The sequence below is a fragment of the Sorex araneus genome, chromosome 1 (assembly GCF_027595985.1).
Source record: "Sorex araneus isolate mSorAra2 chromosome 1, mSorAra2.pri, whole genome shotgun sequence".
Lineage (NCBI taxonomy): Eukaryota > Metazoa > Chordata > Mammalia > Eulipotyphla > Soricidae > Sorex > Sorex araneus.
This window is the reverse complement of record NC_073302.1, coordinates 378612450-378632441: the sequence shown is the minus strand read 5'-3', so window position 1 is coordinate 378632441 and position 19992 is coordinate 378612450. Positions and strand designations below refer to the sequence as shown.

Below are 19992 nucleotides of genomic sequence, written 5' to 3'. Positions count from 1 at the left end.
ATGCTTCCTGCAGAGCTCCTAAATCTTCAGGGATGGGGCCAAACTCAGCATGCTCCAGAGCCTCTAGCATTGCACACAGCTAGGCTGGGGAAACCATGTGGGGACTACCAAGTGCAAGTTCTGTGTGTACTCCCTGTAACTGTCTCACTTGCCCCAGAAACAAAAAGTATTAAGTTTTCTAATTATATAATGCAAAGCACTTTTACTTTCAGGATCTTTTTTTTCCCTATCTGCCATGATAACACATGTGGAACACATTCTCCTAACAGACATTTAATTCTATTTGGCATCAGTTTAGGTCATTGTTACTTTGGTATTTTGGACTTCAGGAGCTATCTAAGGAAGTAGATCACCTAATTGTTCTAATACATTATCTTGTTAATTAATAAAATATTTCTGTAAAGTAAATTTAACGTAGTAAGAGAAGAAATTATAATTAGATAATGCAGAGCCTTTAATTAGATTATGTAGAGGTATCTGTGACAAGGAAATAAACATCAGCTTTGGCCTCAACGGTAAGTTTCCCACAGAAATAATTGTTCTATAGCAAAGAAATCATTTATTCAATTTCCATCATTTGTAGTTGGAGAGAAGTTGGTTTCTAAGTGAATTGATCAATAAAGGACAAACGTTGCTCATAACATCAAAGCCATATATTGATTTTACAGAGCAAGTTTAAAAATTAGAGTTTTTTGAAGAGAAGTAAAAACTGGAGGTTATTTCAATTTCTTACCTTTAACATATCTCTAGATTTGAGGGCTCAGTTAGACTGTTATTTAATGGTAGTTTTTAAGCAGACAAGGACAGTCTTAGACTATGGAATTCTTTAGTTGTCGCCTTGTTTTTTGCCATGTTGTTCATAGTCAACAGATAATCTTCATATCCAAGCTATTATTGATATAAGGATATTCAGGTCAGAGCAGAACAGAGGTAAATATTTTCAAGATGACCTTTCAAGTAGGATGGCTGGAGGGCTGGAGTGATAGCACAGTGGGTAAGATGTTTGCCTTGCACGTGGCTGACCCAGGTTTGATTCCTCTGCCCCTCTTGGAGAGCCCAGCAAGCTACCAAGAGTATCTCACCCGCACAGCAGAGCCTGGCAAGTTACCCATGGCATATTCAATATGCTAAAAACAGTAACAAACAAGTCTCACAATGGTTACTGGTGCCCGCTGGAGCAAATCAATGACCCACGGGATGACAGTGACAGTGACACAGTGATGAACAAAAATATAGTTATTTTTTTCTTATTTGGAGCACTGTTCAGTGATCTAAAAATCATCATCCCTGTTGATCATCGAATTTCTCGAGCAGTCTCAATAACGTCTCCATTCTTCTTAGCCCTGAGATTTTAGAAGCCTCTCTTTACTCATTCTTTCCAATGGTGCCGCATTGAAGGCTCTTTCAGGGTCAGGGGAATGAGACCCATCATTGTTACTGGTTTTGGCATATGAATACACCATGGGGAGTTTGTGAGGCTCTCTCATGTGGGCAGGAAATTCTCAGTGGTTTGCCAGGTTCTCACAGTGGGAGAACTAGGCTAGATGTCGCTTCCGGGAGCTTACTTTTATAGTCTCTGGATGTTGGCCATTGGTAGGATTACACAGCGCCGGGTCCCTGGGTATGACTGCCTAGCTACTGGAAAATGAGAAATCTGGGCGGAAGAGGCCCATTCCCAATCCGAGTAGGCTTGGAGGTCTCAGCCCCAGATCCCACACACCTGGGTTCCTTTGCCAGTTCCTTCATGCGTGAGGCTTGTCCGAACCTGTGGAGAGGGGCCTTGAGCATAGCTGTGGTTAGGCTCCAGAGGTCTTGGGCGCGGGAGCTGTGCTTTGGGCGGGGAGGGAAACTGAAGCCCACCCCTCTGAGGAGCCCCGGGGAAGACAGCCAGGTGCAGGGGCAAGAGACTCTGCCTAAATGTAAAAATGACAATGATAATAAAAACAGTGTATTCTAATTATTTTTAAAAGGAATTACATAGATAAAGAATATACTGTGCTGTTCTCATTTTCTGCTTGCTTAAAGTTGATGTATTTATTCCTGTTAAGACTCTTAGAGAAAGAAAAAGTGATCTAATAAGATTTCAACTGGTGTATTTAAATCTATATAAAAATCATACTCTTGTATAATCTGCATTTCTTGATAACATCCTGTAAGTGTCTTTTTTACCTCAAGCATTTATAGCTGAAAATGTTATTTAAGAAGATGGCATAGGCTGTTTTGACAAGGTGCTAGAATTTCCTAGGTCTTTCCCATATATACCTTGAGAAATACCTTCTAAATATTTTTTTCTTCCAGTTAATTTATGGCTCTATCTATAATCTATTATAGGAGGTTGTTCCACCAAGAGTTTAGAAGGATGGGGGTGAATTATTTTTCCTTACAATAGTATAAGGAGCAGAGAGTGACCAATTGTTTTAGATGTTATTTACAAGACAAGTAGTTTGAGAACTGATAATTGGATTTTGTGGTGTAGCTACCACTAGAGAACTTTAAAAGAGTAGATGGAAATTTAGGAGACCGTTTAAAAGGCAAGCATACCTTACAAATAAACTTGTGTATTTGTAATAAAAGAATTATTCAGGGTAGGTACACAGCTTCTCGTAGAAAACCTAAAATATTCACGAGTAAGGGATTCATCAGTGTATTTGATTGAAGTATTAAGAAACTTGTTTGTATGAAAAGAAACTCTTTGTCCTAAAAGTTCATAAGCATTTCTCAAGAACTGGATAACTTCTAAAGCAATGGCTTGATTTTAGTTTCTTTTTTCAGTTGCTTTTTGACCTAGTCCAGAGTACTGGAACCTAATTGAAACAAAGTTGTTAATAGAACTTTTATGTAATGTCTTCCTGGTTCTATTTTAATTGACTTTACAAAAGTTCACTTTATGCACCTGCAAAGCATGATGTATAGCAGAAGTGAAGTTATATAGTGAGAATTGACCGTTACAGTTCTGAGTTTTTCTATTAAAGGATAAAAGGGGAGGGAGGTTGTGAAAACTGAATTCTAGTAATAGGGATCAGGCTTTCGAAAGGGAAATACATACAAGAGAATTAAAACAGTAACCTTGGTCCCTGGAATAGTCTACTTAACTTGCAGGTTGCTAGCTTACAGGATGGTATGTTTATCTTTTCTTTATAAACTCATCCCATGTTGAGAAATGTCTGGTTTGTTGATAAATTCCCCTAGGTTAAGTAACAGAACGAGTGCCTAGCCTAAAGTGAGAGAAGATGGTCATAGTAGGTGAGTGGAGGTGATTAAAGCTTGTGGAAGTTCTCTTCTTTTTGGCACTAAATGTAATTTTGGTCTGATAAGTCATATTGAGAGGGTGAACTGAGGAAATGCATTGCGATTATTGGCATTATTGAGGTCCATTGTGATTAGTGATCTAAATAATACTAAGACCAGTAAACTTGGTTATATCATTTTTTTCTCTTTCCATGTTTTGTTTTGTGCATATAGACATAATACAACTTTACAGAAACCATTTCTGTATTTGAGTAATAGGGAGAAATTCATTTTATCTCAGTTTTAAGGCTGCCCTAATGAAGTCAGATGCATATTGTGTAGCTCCAATGTCATTTCTCCAGACTTCATGGTTTATGTAATTTTGACATATATAGTGTCTTAAGTGGAGGAGAAATTTACATTTGAAATGTTATAAAGAGACAAAGCATTTGCTTTTGGCAGGGTTCCTAGTAATTCCCAACATTCTGGCTGAACAAAGATTGCTTTATGCTTAGGAAGTCTGAGCCAGGAAATATTCTAGGTGTTAGTAAAATGCAGTCCTTGAGATAAGAACTTAACATACATAAGACATTTTAGAAGAGTACCTGGCCCAGGACCCAACTGATAATACTCATTCTAGCATAGCAGAATGGTTTCTACAAGGGACTGGAATTGTTAATTGGGTGGGAATTATCTCTGCATTCGCATACTCAAAGGAAAGGGTTCTTTTCCTAAAAAGGAAAAAAAATTGTTTCTTTTGGGGCCACATCCTAACTTGCTCAGGGCTTACTCTGCACTCCGTATTCAGGGACTCAGGGATCACTCATGGTGGGCTCAGGGGACCATAGGGCATCCTGGGGAGCAAATCCCAGTCAGCCGAGTGCAAGGCCCTACCCACTGTAATAAAACTCTGGCCACCTTAAGAAGAAAATTTTTGTGCAAGTTTGCTTCTGCCCAGCATTTTATTCCACAGATAAATGGGTTGATTTTGACCAAGGTATAGTTTGGCCAAATATAATTTAGCATGTGCACATGGATACATCAGCAATAGGGTGCTTATGATGGAGTAAGGCCTTTGGTGGCTATGTGAAACAAATCTGTCATCCCATCCTTTCTGGTAATTTTTTGCAGTATTGGTATACAGTTGACCCTTAAATGATGTTGGTTTGAGCTGAAGGCATCCACTTATATAGATTTTCTTATAAATAGATGTAAATTTATAGTGTCAGTAAGCATTGTTTAGTGTTGCAAGTCCATTTCCTCCTAAGATTTTTTTTAGGGGAAGGTATTACACCTGATTATACTTGAAAATTATTTTGGTGCCAGAGATGACATTTTGGGCCCCCAATCTGAATTTGCAGTGTGCAACGTATGTACTCAACACTTTGCACTCTCACCAGCCTTCTTAAGATTTCCTTAGTAATATTTTCTCCATTCCAGCTTACTTTAATACAGAAATGCATTCTTTTAATACGTGATAGAAAAATATTACTGGGGCCGGAGCGATAGCACAGTGGGTAGGGCGTTTGCCTTGCACGTGGCCGACCCGGGTTCGATCCCCGGCATCCCATATGGTCCCCCAAGCACCGCCAGGAGTAATTCCTGAGTGCAAAGCCAGGAATAACCCCTGAGCATCGCTGGGTGTGACCCAAAAAAAGCAAAAAAAAAAAAAAAAATTTACTAATCAAATTTATGTTATCAGTATTTCTGATTAGCAGTGGGCTGTTAAGTTTCAGAAGTGTAAAAATTTGTTCCAGTTTTTTATTGTGTATATTGAGGGTCAACTATATGTTGGTGAAATACAGGGTTGGTGAAATATAATTATAGGGAGAGCTGTAAAGAAATCAGAAAGGAATAATAGAAACATTACCAAAAATTTTTAACAATTTGATTATTGTGTTTCCACTATTATGAAAAGTCAAATTTTGATAAGAACATTTGCATTTGAAGGTTTATTAAAGCATGGATATAACTCAATGTAAAAAAAAAAGATGGATTTTGAATTGACTTAATGTGTAATGTATGTGACCTGAAAGAATTCTGAAAGGCTCATTTTGAAGTATGAGACTTACCATGTGCCTTTTGTTCCTATTGAAGTTTCTCCTCTCCAGAATGGGCCCAGCCTTCTCTAGGTTGGCTTTGCTGGCATCATTTAGCATCTAATCTTACAAAAATTTATGATGCATCTCCAAAGAGGATCCAGCCTTCATGCTTTGGGGTTCACAAAAGGGTGGTAGTAGAGTAACTTGAAGTTATCACTTTCAGAAATCATTAATGGCAACCTGCCTACCACTCTGATACAGAATCATTATATTTTTACTTAATTGTAATAAACTTCTAAACTTCTTTTACTTTTAGGACAAGAAAACCAACTGGTGGCATTGATTCCATATAGTGATCAGAGATTGAGGCCAAGAAGAACGTAAGTGATTATAAGAAAATGTTAATTTTGGGGTAATTTTTTTGCGTTTCATATTATGTACAATCATAGGGAAAATGTTATGAAGTTGTAAACTTAAAAGATTTCCTTTGTTTATAGTAAGGTCTTGAAGGTTGAGTAGTATTTGAACCTTCTGAGACTAATTAACTAAAATAAATGCAATAGCTACGGAGATAATAGGAAGATAAAGGTCATTCCTGTATGCTCCTAATCCTGGGACAGGCCCAAATACTTCTTGCCACCTCAGTGCCCAAGCAACACCATGCCCTAGATCTGGGAAGTAGAGGAAGCCCTTCAAAAAATGTTAATAGGAGTTATACATATCTAATGTTAAGCGGTTACTTTAAATTTAAGAAAAAATATAATCTCTTGAGCAACTTGAGTTCTTGTAAGTTGGGAGACTTCCAGTGACATTGGAAATGACTGATGTTATCTATATTCATTGGCTATGTCACCTAATACTCAAAAACAATATAAATTTTAAAGTGAAGGGGAAAAATATTAGTTTTCTAAGTATGACATAAGAAATGACAAAAATGAGAATTGTCACTTGAATTCAAAAGAAGCACATGAATCTCATGGTAATTCAATTAAAAACAAATTTAAAGAAAAGCAAACAAATCTTTTGACTTCATTACTACTATATCTCCAGGATTGAGTTATTGTCCCTACAGCCATAGAAAAATTATTACTGAAGAATTTTATAATGGAGGTCTGTTATATACATTGTCAGATCAATAGCTATTTTTTCAGTTTGATATAAAATAATACAGAGAATGTTCTTTTATGGGCCTGTCAGTTTCAACAGTAAAGTTTTGGGGACAGTTATCTAAAACACCTGATATATTACTAGAGCTGATTTAAGATCCTAAGCACTTAAAATCTAAATACATTGTGAAACACACTTGGCACTTTGGGTTTTAAAAATAAAGCCAAAGTATAAGAAAGTTCAAAAAAGTTCAGAGTTTTAAAAATAATCATTGATCTCTTTCTATTTTCTTCTTTAGGTCACTGTTACATAATAAATGTAATTTAACTGTTCCTAAACTTAATTAGTGGTTAATATAGTGGCAGACACATTAGATTGGGAGAAAGTCTAATCTGAATGAGTAGGAACTACTTTTTTGTTGTTGTTCAGGATAACAGAAAGAGCCCAATGTTGACTTAGCAAATTTCTATTTTATTTTCTGTAATAAATTGATTGGTTCTTTTTCAAATTTTGCTTTAAAATACATAGAAGTTAGAGTAGGGAAACAATATAGCAGGTAGGGCACTTGGTTGCGTGTGGCAACCTGGATTTGATCCCCATGACTCTATGGTCCCCGATAGTAATGATCCCTAAACACAGAGTCAGGAGTAAGCCCTGACTCTGATGGCTTTTGATATGTACACAACCAAAAGAATAACGCAGAATAGAGAAATGATTATAAAACATCTGATTATAAATAAGAAGTACTTGAAATAGCTATTGTGCAGCATAAAAGATTATATCTATCAAGGGAGGGAGCTGAAGCGATAGTATAGCAGGTAGGGCATTTGCCTTGCACTTAGCTGACCTATGTTCAATCCCCGGCATTTCATATGGTTTCCCGAGCACTGCTAGGTGTAATTTTTGAGTGCAGAGCCAGGAGTAACCCCTGAGCTTCTATCAAGGTATTTAGATTTAGCAAAGAGTGTGGGAAAAAATGAGATTTTTTTTTTTTATATCTAGACTATAAGGGGAAAATGAAGTAACAAGACTCAGGAAAACAAAAACTGCTGATGCATTAAGCAGGGTGATGTTTATTGGAGAAATAAGGACATGCTATCTTGAAATTCTTAAGAACAAGTAACCTTCAGAATACAATGAAATTTTTATCTATGAGATTGGAAATAAAGATTAAGAGAAGAAATATATTCCAGAGGAGTTAGAATAAAAAACATGCAAAAACTTTTTTTTCTTTGTCTTATACCTGTACTAGCTCTTTGCTTGACTTTAAAGAAATAGTTTAACACTCTTGAATGCAGAGTTAATACTTTAAAATGTGGAATATAGAATAAAAAAGCTTTGACTAGGAGACTTGGAACTGTCTTAGTGAGAGTGATGAAGCCTGCAGTCATGTTTGAAAGAATGCTACATGTTGTTCTGAGCAGTTACTTTGGGAAATCCTCTAAGGGCAAAACTCACATGTGCTTTTACTCTTTAGTAGTCAATCCAGAAGGAAGTCTTGAAATCTATAGTATATTCGTATGAGACTTTTCAACTTTTGAAATCTATAGTATATTTGTATAAAGCTTCCCAGCTTGATTCTGATTTGGAGTCTGGTTTGAGAATAATTTAGGAATGTTCTACCTATAATAATCTCAAAATCCCAGCCTCAGCAAAAAATAGTTCATCATCTTTAAATTGTAACAGTTACTGTTTATAAACCTAAATAGTACTCAGTACTTTTATAATTTTAAATATAGGTAAAATAATATATTCTTTCCTGCTGCTACAAGGGAAGTTCAGGTGGGGAGTGATATTTTTTAAATGGTTTATACTGTAATTTTTGACACACATGTATTTAAATACTGCATTTTCCTTTACAGAAAGCTGTATGTGATGGCTTCTGTGTTTGTCTGTCTGCTTCTTTCTGGATTGGCTGTGTTTTTCCTTTTCCCTCGCACTATCGACGTGAAGTATATTGGTGTAAAATCAGCATATGTCAGTTATGATGACCAGAAGCGTGTGATATACTTAAATATTACAGTAAGTACAAATATTTAAAATATTTGGCTTATCATGTTAAGTAGCAAGGTTTGTGACACAATCAGTTTGCTTTCTGTGTCTTTGCCTATATTGATATTCTCTACCATCTGTTTCTATTGAAAGTGGCAAATAACAGATGTTGGCAGTTGTATAGACAGAAAAATTTAGCATTTTAAAACACCTGTAAGATACTTAATAAACAACTTTTGCTGATGAAAAAAGTATTTATGATTTACTTGCTTTCTAAATATTAGATTCTGAATGGCTTTTACTAATGTATAAATATGGTTGATTTGGTAGATACTGGAAATAATTTTATTTTCTTATAGTTTGTGAAAATGCAGTTTTGTCATCTTTAACACCTTTTTGAGGGGGACTTAGAGATAATGTATTAGTTAACTGATTTCTCTTAAAATTTGTATGTTGAATTGTGTAGTTGAACAATTCAGTTATTCAGTTGAATTCAGTTTAACTATTTTATTATTCAATTCTCAGGACAGTAATTTTTAGGACTCTATAGTTTTTCCACTGCGAAAAGCAAAAACCTGAAAGCCTTAGACATCTTTTACTTATACTACATACGAACATTCATTGAAAAAGCATGATTTTCAAACCACTGAATTAAAGTAATATATTGACTGATCATAACATTAGTTGTTATAGCTTCAGATCACTTTCAAAATTGTCAACCTCATTAACAAAACTAACTATGGAAGCCTATCTGTATGTGCATATATGTATATATATATATATATATAGTCATAACACATTACTCATTGTAAGTCATTTCACAGGACTAATCATCATAGGGGTTTTTTTTTCAACTTTTTCAGCCATTTGGGACAAGGAATATACTTCTCTTTTTTTGTGCAACGTTTCTTTTCTTCCCCCTCCCCTTTTGGTTTGTTTTTAATTGAATCACCATGAGATAGACTATCACAAAGCTATTCATGATTTGGTTTCAGTCATACAAGGTTCCAGCATCCCTTTACCAGTGTACATTTCCCACCAGCAATGTCCCCAATTTTTCTCTTACCATCCCCAAACCCCTATCCCACCCCATATGCCTTTGTGGCAAGCACCTTTCCTCTTTGACTCTCTCTTTCATGTTTGTGCATTATGGTTTGCAATACGTACTAAGAGGTCATCGTGTTTGTTCAGGGCATTCAGTATTTTTGTCAGAAAGGAACAGCTGGAGTAGCTATTTTTAACTGGGTGGCGGCTTTGGTTGTGAACGTGACTGCTGGGGCTTTGGAAGTACAGGGAGGTGGGAAGAGGTAGCCCATCCTAACCCTGAGAAAGCCAAGAGATTTCAGTCACAAATCCTGTATACCTGAGTTTTCAGCAGATTAATGTCACAGTGAGGTCCATCCCAAGGCAGTGGAGTACGACTGGGGGATATGGTGGCGATTTTGGATTATGATCAAGTGGCTGTGGGGGGGGGGCTTTGTTTGAGCAGGAAACTGGGGTAAGTCCCTCCATCTGTATGCCCTGGGTTCTTCCTTTGGAGGGTTCAAGATTAACTGCTGCTTTTGATCTCTTTTGAGATTTATTTATGGGTCTCTGAAGCAGAGTTTCCATAGTGGCTTTGGAGTTGGTTCATAGGGGTGTCTGCTGAAGCTTCCAGGAGTATAGGGAAATGGGGCAAGATAACTCATCTGAACTCCAAAAAAAGCCTGGGACTTTCAGTCACAAATCCCTCATACCTCATGAATTTTCAGCAGGTTAATGTCTCCGTGAAGTTTGTCCCAAGATAATAGAGTTCGGCCAGGACATGGTGGTGATTTTGAGTTGTGGGAGCAAGCAGCTGCTAGGGGTCTGTTTGGGAGGGCACCCCTCTGATGTGCCTCAGATTGTTTAGCCTTGTGCGGGTCCTAGATTAAATGTGGCTTTTGATCTCTTTCCAAGATTTATTTCTGAGACTCTGAAGCAAGGCCAATAAATGAGAATATATGGATAAGACGGAGGTGGTTTGTGGTTGTGGCTCCAATATACCTCTCTTTTGGCAGTTTAGTTTCTGGGAAAACTTGGTCCTGAGTTGTTGTAGCCCAGTCAGAGGCATAGCAGCGATGTGGGGGGGTCAGGAAGCCCAAGTTGCCATCTGGCTATCTAAACACTCACGCTAGGGGACCAGGTTGACCAACTGGTGTGCAATGCTCCCTGGCCCCACTGACGATGGCAGCAGTAGCCCCAGTAAGGGCCTGCTACCACTCATGGCTTGGGGACTCCAGATGGGCTGCAGCCACCAGTCCAGCAGAACCTGACCAGGGGGCACACATCCTTAGAGTCAAGACAGTTGGCGCTCAGGGAGGTCTTCCTCCATAATATGCTGTGGGCAGCACAGAGTAGTCCGGGGAAGAAGTAGCGGTGGGGCTGCCCTGCCTTGGCCCCATGGTGGAAACCCAGGACACCCCCCAACTCCACACTCCCTGGTGGCACCGAGTTGGACCCAAAGAGCCCTTTTCAGTTCACTTAAAGTTCTGCTGCTGCCAGAGCGTTGAGAGGCCTAGAGCTGTGGTATCTCCACCCGTTCTTGGCCACACCGCCACCGTCCTCACAAATCTCACTCTGCAGCAGTGTTCTTTGGTGGTCAACTGGCTAGTTGTTTAATGGCACTCTTGAGACAGTATCTAAGGGGCAGCCACATTCACTCATGCAGAAATTCTCTGCACTCGTCCGCTGTTCAGAGCACTGAGAACTGCTGTCCATGTGCCAGCTCTGGCTCTTGACCAGAACTCTCTCTTTGTGCAATGTTTAAGACAGTGTCAGACTCTTTTGGCCAATCTCCAGAGCCTGTTTTAGTATAAAATGCCATAAATTTAGAATTCAAAATAAATGATGAAAGCCATGAGAAATTTTCTTTCAAGTACCAGAAAGCTGATGTAAATACTAGACCTTTTTTTTTTTTAAGATGATTATTCAGGAATTCCCTTATTTGGAGATTGTTGTATATAGTTGAGAAAGACTGACATTAGATAGAAAGATTTATTAAATAATTGAACATTGTTTTGATAGATAACAACTGAGATCATAGGTTCTATATTATTATTTTTTAAATGCAATTCTATAGTATTACATTTGTTTCTGAAAAGTAATGCAGGATTGGAGAGATAGCTCAAAGGGCTGGAGTACATGTTTGCATGTATGAGGACTGGGTTTGATACCTAGCAACACATGGTGCCCCTGAGCACTGCTAGGTATGACTCCAAAACCCACTCCCTTCCCCTAGAAAAGAGTGATTTAGGAACAGGAGAGACAGGACACTCCCACCAGCAGTAAATAAGAGTTCATTTATCACACGATGCTGACAGCACTTCCTGTTTTCAGCGCTTTTTGTTTCCAGACCTTTGATATAGACTGTTCTTACTGGCATGCGGTAATATCTTATTGTCACTTTGACTTGCATTTCCTGGACAATCAGTTATGCTGATCACAGTTTCATCTTTGAGTTATCTGTTCATCTTGACCACTTATACTTTTGCTTTGACATAATGGCTTAATATTTTAAATAATCTTTGTATTTTATAAGATATAAAACGGCATGCTAATTTTTGTGAAGACACGATTAACATTTAATTTCAGATACAATTTTAAAAATATTTAATTTTCTAAAGCCACAGTTATATTTTCTAATATTGGTTTTTTTACATTCTCATGTTATATTATCCTGGTATATTTTCTAATCATTAAAGATATTTATATTCAAGGTGTGCATGAGTAAACCAACCAATATTATTCATTTAATGTTCTAACATTTTTGTTAGTACTTCTAAAAATTGAACATAGCTAGTGTTAAAAATAATTTTCCTAACTATTTTAAATCTGTGTTGACTTATTTTTATGTGACCTACACATTTTCCTACCTCTTTCTTTTGCAGAACACATTAAATATAACAAATAACAATTATTATTCTGTTGAAGTTGAAAACATCACTGCACAAGTTCAGTTTTCTAAAACAGTGATTGGAAAAGCACGCTTAAGCAACATAACCAATATTGGTCCATTGGATATGAAACAAGTAAGTCTCAGTCTGGAAACAGTATACAGGAGTTAAATTCTCAATTTTATATGTCATATTAACTTGAAGGAGATAGAGGAATTTCTCAAAAATTTTACTTTGAATTGTTTCTTGTTTATGTATGCAAATATCTTAGTATTGTAGAAGGAGAGATTTCAGAATTATGGAAGTTAAGAAATGTCTTTAAAATTCTTGATGTTTTCATTTTATTATTTATTTTCAATTTTTGCCTTTCAGATTGACTACACAGTACCTACTGTTATAGCAGAAGAAATGAGTTATATGTAGTAAGTTTTAATTTTTAATGATTTTCTTAAAAATATAAAGAATTTTTTTATAATTTTAGAAAACAAATTATCCTTTAGTATAGTTGATTAAAGTATAATGTGTAACTTTTTTGCTCTGTATATTTGCTTAGTAACCATATAACATTTGTTTAATGTTTGATTATTCAAATTTTTTCAGTCTTTCAATAGGGCCTAAATAATTATCTCTTGTTAATTTAAAGATTGTTATAAATGTCCATCATCCATATCTTTTTTTTAAAATCCTGGTTCACACCATTTTTTGGTGGAGGGGCCTGCCAAGCAGTGCTGTGGGGCCACAGGACACACTCCTGGCCAAGTGCTTCCGTACTAGGGCTCAAGGATGCAAAGCTGCTCAGGAGCTTATGGTGCCAGTCAGCACTGGGCCATTTTCGCAGTGTTTGAAGTCTCTGGGGCTTCATGTAGCTGAACTGGGCCCTGACTATTGAGCTCTGACTGTTGAGCTAGGATTGTTTGAGTAGCTGGTTGCTAAAATTTCATATATGAGCACAGTGTAGAAGTAATGTATAGCAGCTGCTTTTGTATAAAAGCTTATTTGTTGTTAGTTGTAATTGGATAGAAATTATAAAATTATAGAAAATACCCAACCAGTAAATGTTTATTATGTCATCTTAGTAGTGTCTCTAATAGCTTTGAGAAAGGAATGTTAATTAAACACTTAATACGTAATGTTAAAACTTGTACTTATTTACATTTTTTTCTTAATAGTGATTTCTGTACGCTGCTATCCATCAAAGTACATAACATAGTACTTATGATGCAGTAAGTATGAATTCTTTGTAAGATATTCTCTTGTTAAAGCTTTACATTTATAAAATTGATTTGTAGTATAACCAGCTTTACAGAGGCCAACTTAATGGTGTGAGGACTTCAGAATGTCATGAGGTCATTAAATATTATCACATTTAAAATTGAGGAATAGGAGGTCAGAAGTGTATGGGGTTACAAATTAGTGAAGACCTGGCAAGAACACAGAAAATGGGCCAGGTTGGGATAAAGAGAAGATTTCTTGGCTGCTTATAGTAAATGATCATTAACAGAAATGATAGGTAATTTTATTTGTTATTTGGATGTCTATTTTAATAAAATATTATAGTTTATAGGTTTGCTATTTCAACTATTACCTGACTTTTGATGAACTCTTTTTTCCTATTTGGAGTAATTTTGAAGTACTTTTTGGTTATTTTTAACTTCATGGTTATATAATGAGTGTGCATATATTTTAACATATTTGTGGAAATTTGCATTTGCTTTGTATACTTATTTGCTTAGGGCTTGCACAGAAAGAATTTTGATGTATTAAAGTGAAGTAGTCTCACTCCAGGTAACTTTGATATTTAACTATATTTCTACCAATTGCTCTATTTGTAGAGTTACTGTGACAACAACATACTTTGGACACTCTGAACAGATATCCCAGGAAAGGTACCAGTATGTTGATTGTGGAAGGAACACAACTTACCAGTTGGGACAGGCTGAATATTTGAATGTACTTCAGCCGCAGCAGTAAAAATTGAAAGAAATCTAATGAGAGAAAAAACATTGCTATTTTCTGAACTTTCAAGGAAAGTACTTCCTAAATAGGAGATACTAAATTGAGCAAATCTAAAGTTTACACTCCTGTTAAGAGTATAGTTAAAAATACGTGGTTTTGCAGTTATTACAACTCTCCTTTCTGTGTTTATGATAATTGTATCAGGACTTTTTACTTGAATTTAAATTTGCAGATTGTTGTTCTTCCTGTCCCCGGAGGGGAAAACTGAAATTTTCCCTATAGACAACTCATATTTGTTGGAAGTTCACTGCACTACGTAAAGTTCACAGTCACTACATAAAGCATCATTTTAGTAAACATAATTTGAGAAACTTTATTTTTGAATGATTTTATAGAATATAATTGAGTCTTTATGGAAGACTGTTAAAAGATAATTTTTTCCCGTTTTATAAATTCCCAGTACTTCATGATAGTGCTTTAACTTTATGAGTTTTAGCTTTTAGCTACACACTTTGTTTTTTCACTTAACTGAAATGATGTTCATTTATATGTTGTCAGTCTTAGTTCAAGCCAGTGCTTGCCTAACACTTGTAAACCAAAATAATCTTCACACATTTCTTTACCTACACTTTTTAAAAATACCTGAATAATGTATTATATGTCTTTCCATGTTAGTTATAATTTTATCAATTTTTTCTGTAATCTTTGATCATTTAATGTACAATACTGTAAATAAAGTGCATGCCTTTTATACAGCTTTAATAAATAGCACATAAAGTAGTTCAGACTCAATTAAGTTGCTCATAAAGTTAACTAAACAAGAATGAAATTGAGAAACCTATTGAATGTGAATATGGTTCCAGTTACTTAATGAATCAGGTGTAAATTAGATTTGAAAAAAATATATTTTGATGCTCCACATTTTATTCTTGGTTTCCATACTAAATAATTGTGAGAAACAGTTTATACAATTATTTTTTGGTATAAATTATCCAAGAAATCTTGTCATTAAATTGTACTGGTTTTATCCAAGTAAAACCTTTATCTGTTCTTAAACTTTTATTTACTTTGACATTACCTAAATATCATGCCTCTAGCAGTTACATTTTTAAAGTTTTCTACTTTGGTTTGGAATTTACTTAAGGTTTTATTCAAAAATAAGTTATGAACTTTGCTGTTTTATGTTTGCAATACCATTTTCTACTTAGACTGTTTTACCTTCACACTTACCAAGTTCCAAATGCTTATAAAATATATATTACTGAGCATAGGATCTGACTGTGACATACCAAAAAAAAAGTTTAAGTGACTTGAGGTTAATTTATTTCTCTTTCCTGGTGACAGAAATCAAGTCCTCACCCCACCCTGCTTTCCCAAAGTGCCTAATTTAAATCTGAAAAATACCCACTTACCAGTTTGACTCTCTTAGTTATAAAACAAGTTGTTTAAATCCTACTGCCTTTGAATACGCTCAGGTTTCTATTGAGCTCTCTTTCCAAGTGTGCATTTTAAATGAGTATAATGCATTCTTTCACTATTTAGTCTTCCTTTAATGTCTTCTTAGCTCATCCATCCTTACTATTAAATGAAAATCACCCCTTTATGTTATACTTTCTCCTCAAACTTACCTTCTCAATTTTCATACCCCCACCACCACTGCTGTCTTTTAACTATTTCTTTTTCCTTGAACTACTAATGTATTGATTCGTTTTGTATTTTTAGATCATTCTCATTTTTCCCTTATCCTCTATCTTTTAAATTTTTCTTAAGTTTTCATGTTGATGTTTATTGAAGGAAAATAAAATATTTTCCAGATTGATCTTTTAATGATGATGTAGAACCATCATTGCTCAAAATTTCTACTCCTGTGACATCAACAATCACATATATTAAGGCTTCCTAACCTGTTTTAATATACCTAATCAGTGACATATCTAGTTCTTCATATATCTAGTAACTGAAAAATGGTAGTCCAGTGACTAACATCGAAAAACATTGCTAAAAATGATTGTATAATATATTCTGCTTGTCCTCATTCCCCATTTATTGCAAAATTAAAATTTATTTCTTCAGAATCATCTTTCAAGTATACTTTATTGAAAAATCCTATTTTCTTTTACATACTTTTAACCTTGAAAAATTATATAGCATAAATTATAAGCCAATCATTTTTGAGTTGGATATATTTTGTCAGTGTTGCTGAAGAGGCAAGAAAGTGAGGGAATATTTGCCTTCGGTGACTTAATTTGGAAATTTTTTCTTCATTCTTCTGACTCTGTTATACCTATTTTAAGTGGAGTTTTTCAGCAAATAAACTAAATTATAAAACAAAATACCAGTATTAAATAAGTTGATCCCATATGATTGCTTTTAGATAAGTAACTGATTAGAATAAAGCAGGCTGAAAATTAATAGAAATTTTTCAAAAAACATGTTAGGGTGAATAGATTTATAGCCAGTTTTAAAGAATTATTGAGACTAATTTTTCCTAAGTCCATTTTTACATGGTAATATATTTGGTACCCATGCTTTCTCTAAAAAACAGCACTCAAACTTTATCTAGAGGACACTGATGAAAATGTTTAAGAATTTTTCTGATACTTCCAAAAATAACTTTAATCTCTTAAGTTACGTCTTAAATAAAATGTTCATTCTGTCTAAATCCAGTACTATAACAAGCCCTCTGTGTGTTAATATACACACTATATATAACACTGTCTTTTTCAGAGTTTTCTTGGGTGTTTTTCTCACATGATTTTTCATAGTTCTTAGAGTGAGACAGGATGATATCATCCTCACCTTTCAAAGAGTAAGGAGAGGCATGAGAAGTTGAATACTTGCAGAAGATCATATATTTAGTAAATTGTTCCTTTGGGGCCAGAGCAGTACTTTTTGGTTCTGTTTTGTTTTTGTCTCTCACATTTGCTTTTATCATTTACTATATGCATTGAAACATTTGGCAATTCCTATTATCTTACTATGATTAAAAGTTAAAGAAATTGCTCACCCAGTTCACCTAGTTAAAATGAAAATTAATCTCTGATGGACAGGTAACTAAATTGGTAACTGAAATATTTTTTATGGTAATTGAACGCATGTAAAATTCTTTAGAACAGAAGTATTTAAGCTCCAGTTTGAAGAGGTAAAAAGATTGAAAATCACTGATCTTACCATGATGGTTATTAACTGCTGGTCCATGAACTGGTACTTAGGTTGGTGCCAGTTCTCAGGTATAAAAAGGTTGAAAAACACTTTTTTAACCATAATCTATAGCTTAATTTTTCTTCTAAAATTTAGGATCCTTGATTATTTCAATAAATGTAGATGATATCAGTAGCTTATAAACAATAGAGATTAATGTATTTGAGATTTTAAAGAACACTGAAGATATTTGATACCAAATAAATTCAAGTTGATAACTATCTTTATTATAGTACACATACTTAAAAGCTTGTGACTTTATTTATGCTCAGTATCCTGTGCCTTTATTGTTTGTTTAGGTCGGTAAAGTGATTATTTTCTGTAAAAATTCATGGCAGGAAAGTATAATTTATTTAAGATCTTCAGAGTTGTAACTTGGAAATAACACAGGAAATGACATAGGAAATAACATAGGAAATGATTGCCTGAAGACAGTAAAGGCAACTAAGGAGACTTCAGACACTTTCCCATGAGTCCTTTGTGGTTCTCAGCCTTACCATTTTTGCAGTATAATGAATGCAATAAAGGATGGTTGGGCATAACCCTAACTTTATTCCACCCTACTTTGCATTTTAAATAGTTGTTTATGATAATGATTGTCTTAATTTGAAAATAAATACTTGACCCACAAGTCAGTCAGTCACTGCTCAGTATAGCTAGTAGCTGGTATCTATTGGTTACTTCCTATATCAGATACTCTACTAATCTTCCTATCAATATCTTACTCTTCATATGAACTCTCAAAGGTTTACCTTAGAGGTCTATTATTATTTTTTTTATTTCAGACCTAAAGAAATCAAGTTTTAGAGAAATTAACACATAAGCTTGTAAGTGGCAGATTCAAAATTCCAACCAGATATCTTTGACTTATTATTGCTTTTACAGTTGGCATATTTTCTTTCTAGTCTTTAAATGCTACCATTTATAAAAATCATTTGTTCCATTAATATATTACAAGACTGAGGTTTTGATAGTATTTTCAAAACTACTACTAGCATAGTTTGTTATTATTATAGGTATTTGGTATAAAAATGTATATTACTGATTTTTTTCAACTATCCATAAGTAGCTATTAGAAATTTTTTTCTTTTGAAATTTTTTAAATTTACAAAAAACATGCCAGTCTTCTTTTCTTTAATAAGCAGTGTGGATTGAATTTGAAGTTAGTAGGCTGTAAGCCAAAATGTACTCATAATAATGATTTTTTAATCAGCAACACCTGAAAAAGCAACTACTTGGCTCAAATCTAAGGGTAATTCCCCCCCTTTTTTTGTAAAATCAGATTTTAGATGTATTATTTTAAACTTTTAAAAGAAAAAAACATGTGCTTGGGAAGGTGGGAGGTGGGGTAAAAAAACAACAGCATTATTTCTTTCCAAAGTTATTTTTTATTAAAATATATTTGCAATGGACTTCAATATAAAAAAATCACTCAATATTTACTTATTTCACAGAAAAATTCATGTAATCTGGAATTTTTGATTAGAACTAATATTTGTGTGGTTTTGTGCTTAGAATATAAATTTACCAATAGATTTTTAAATTTATCCTTAATTAGGATAAAAGCAAGTAATATTTATAATTTTAATATAGGGATAAAAATTACAATTTTCATTTAAAAATTCTGATTACATTTGTAGTTCTTGCATATGGTTAGCACAGGCTCTGAGTTAGAAAATACATTTTGGTCTGTATTGACTCTAAAAATATTCCATAAATTAGCAGTTATATGGAAAGTTTTCATAACAAAATCTTACTCTTATAGAAGGAAATTGTTGCCTTCTGTGTAATTACATTAATTGAAATGTGTTTATGAGAAATGTTTTCAGCATATTTTGTATACTAAAACAAAAAGGATTAGTATTGGGCCAATGGCCAAGAGGTACTATTACTACCATGTAGACTGTTACAGTTCAAATTGTCCCACTTCCCCCAGAATTTTAGAAACTAGAAGTCTGGGAGATACTGTATCAGCTGTAGTTGGGTGATTCTAAGTGCTGTAAGTACTATTCATATTTTAATTGCTGTGTGATATGGAACAAATGCCAAGTTGCAAAAGATGCATAATTTCATTATGTAATGTTTTGTTTAAGGCATAAAGTATCAGCAAGCCATGCCTTGTATATTTTGCTTATCTTTCCTTGTATACAAAGTTAAATAAGGCTTTGTGATATTATTTAAAATGCTTGCTGACTTGACCTACTTGGTCAGCTATTTGAATGCTGGTATAAATGGGTAGATTCTGACCCTTGAGTCTTAAGTTTTTGGGGAAAAAAGTAATAAAGTCTGTGAGACAGTATTTGGGCACTTCATTTATATTGTGTAGTGATCTCCATCCTGACATACTAAATTTCTGAGTTCAGCAGTTCTGTAATTGTAACTATTGTTGTTGTTTATATAATAAAACATGCTTATGATTGTAGTGAGTAGAAATGTCCCCAAATGCTGTTTTTTTTAAAAAAAGTCAGTTGTAACCATTACCCTTGAACTGTGTATGACAGAATAAAATTTGTAGAAATTTTAGCATGAAAAATAAAATTTATAACATCAAA

At 34.5% G+C, this 19992-nt stretch overlaps 1 protein-coding gene across 3 annotated transcripts in view; it reads left to right on the top strand.

Moving 5' to 3' along the window:
• Positions 1-19992, top strand: part of TMEM106B (transmembrane protein 106B) — a 23245-nt gene extending 3253 nt beyond the window's left edge. For all 3 annotated transcript variants that reach the window (XM_055132098.1, XM_004602217.2, XM_055132096.1), the window contains exons 3-8: positions 5587-5650; positions 8240-8399; positions 12278-12418; positions 12656-12705; positions 13453-13506; positions 14116-19992. In XM_055132098.1, the coding sequence (XP_054988073.1) occupies positions 5587-5650; positions 8240-8399; positions 12278-12418; positions 12656-12705; positions 13453-13506; positions 14116-14254 (608 nt within the window). In that variant the 3' untranslated portion in view covers positions 14255-19992. The remainder of the gene's footprint in view (positions 1-5586; positions 5651-8239; positions 8400-12277; positions 12419-12655; positions 12706-13452; positions 13507-14115) is intronic.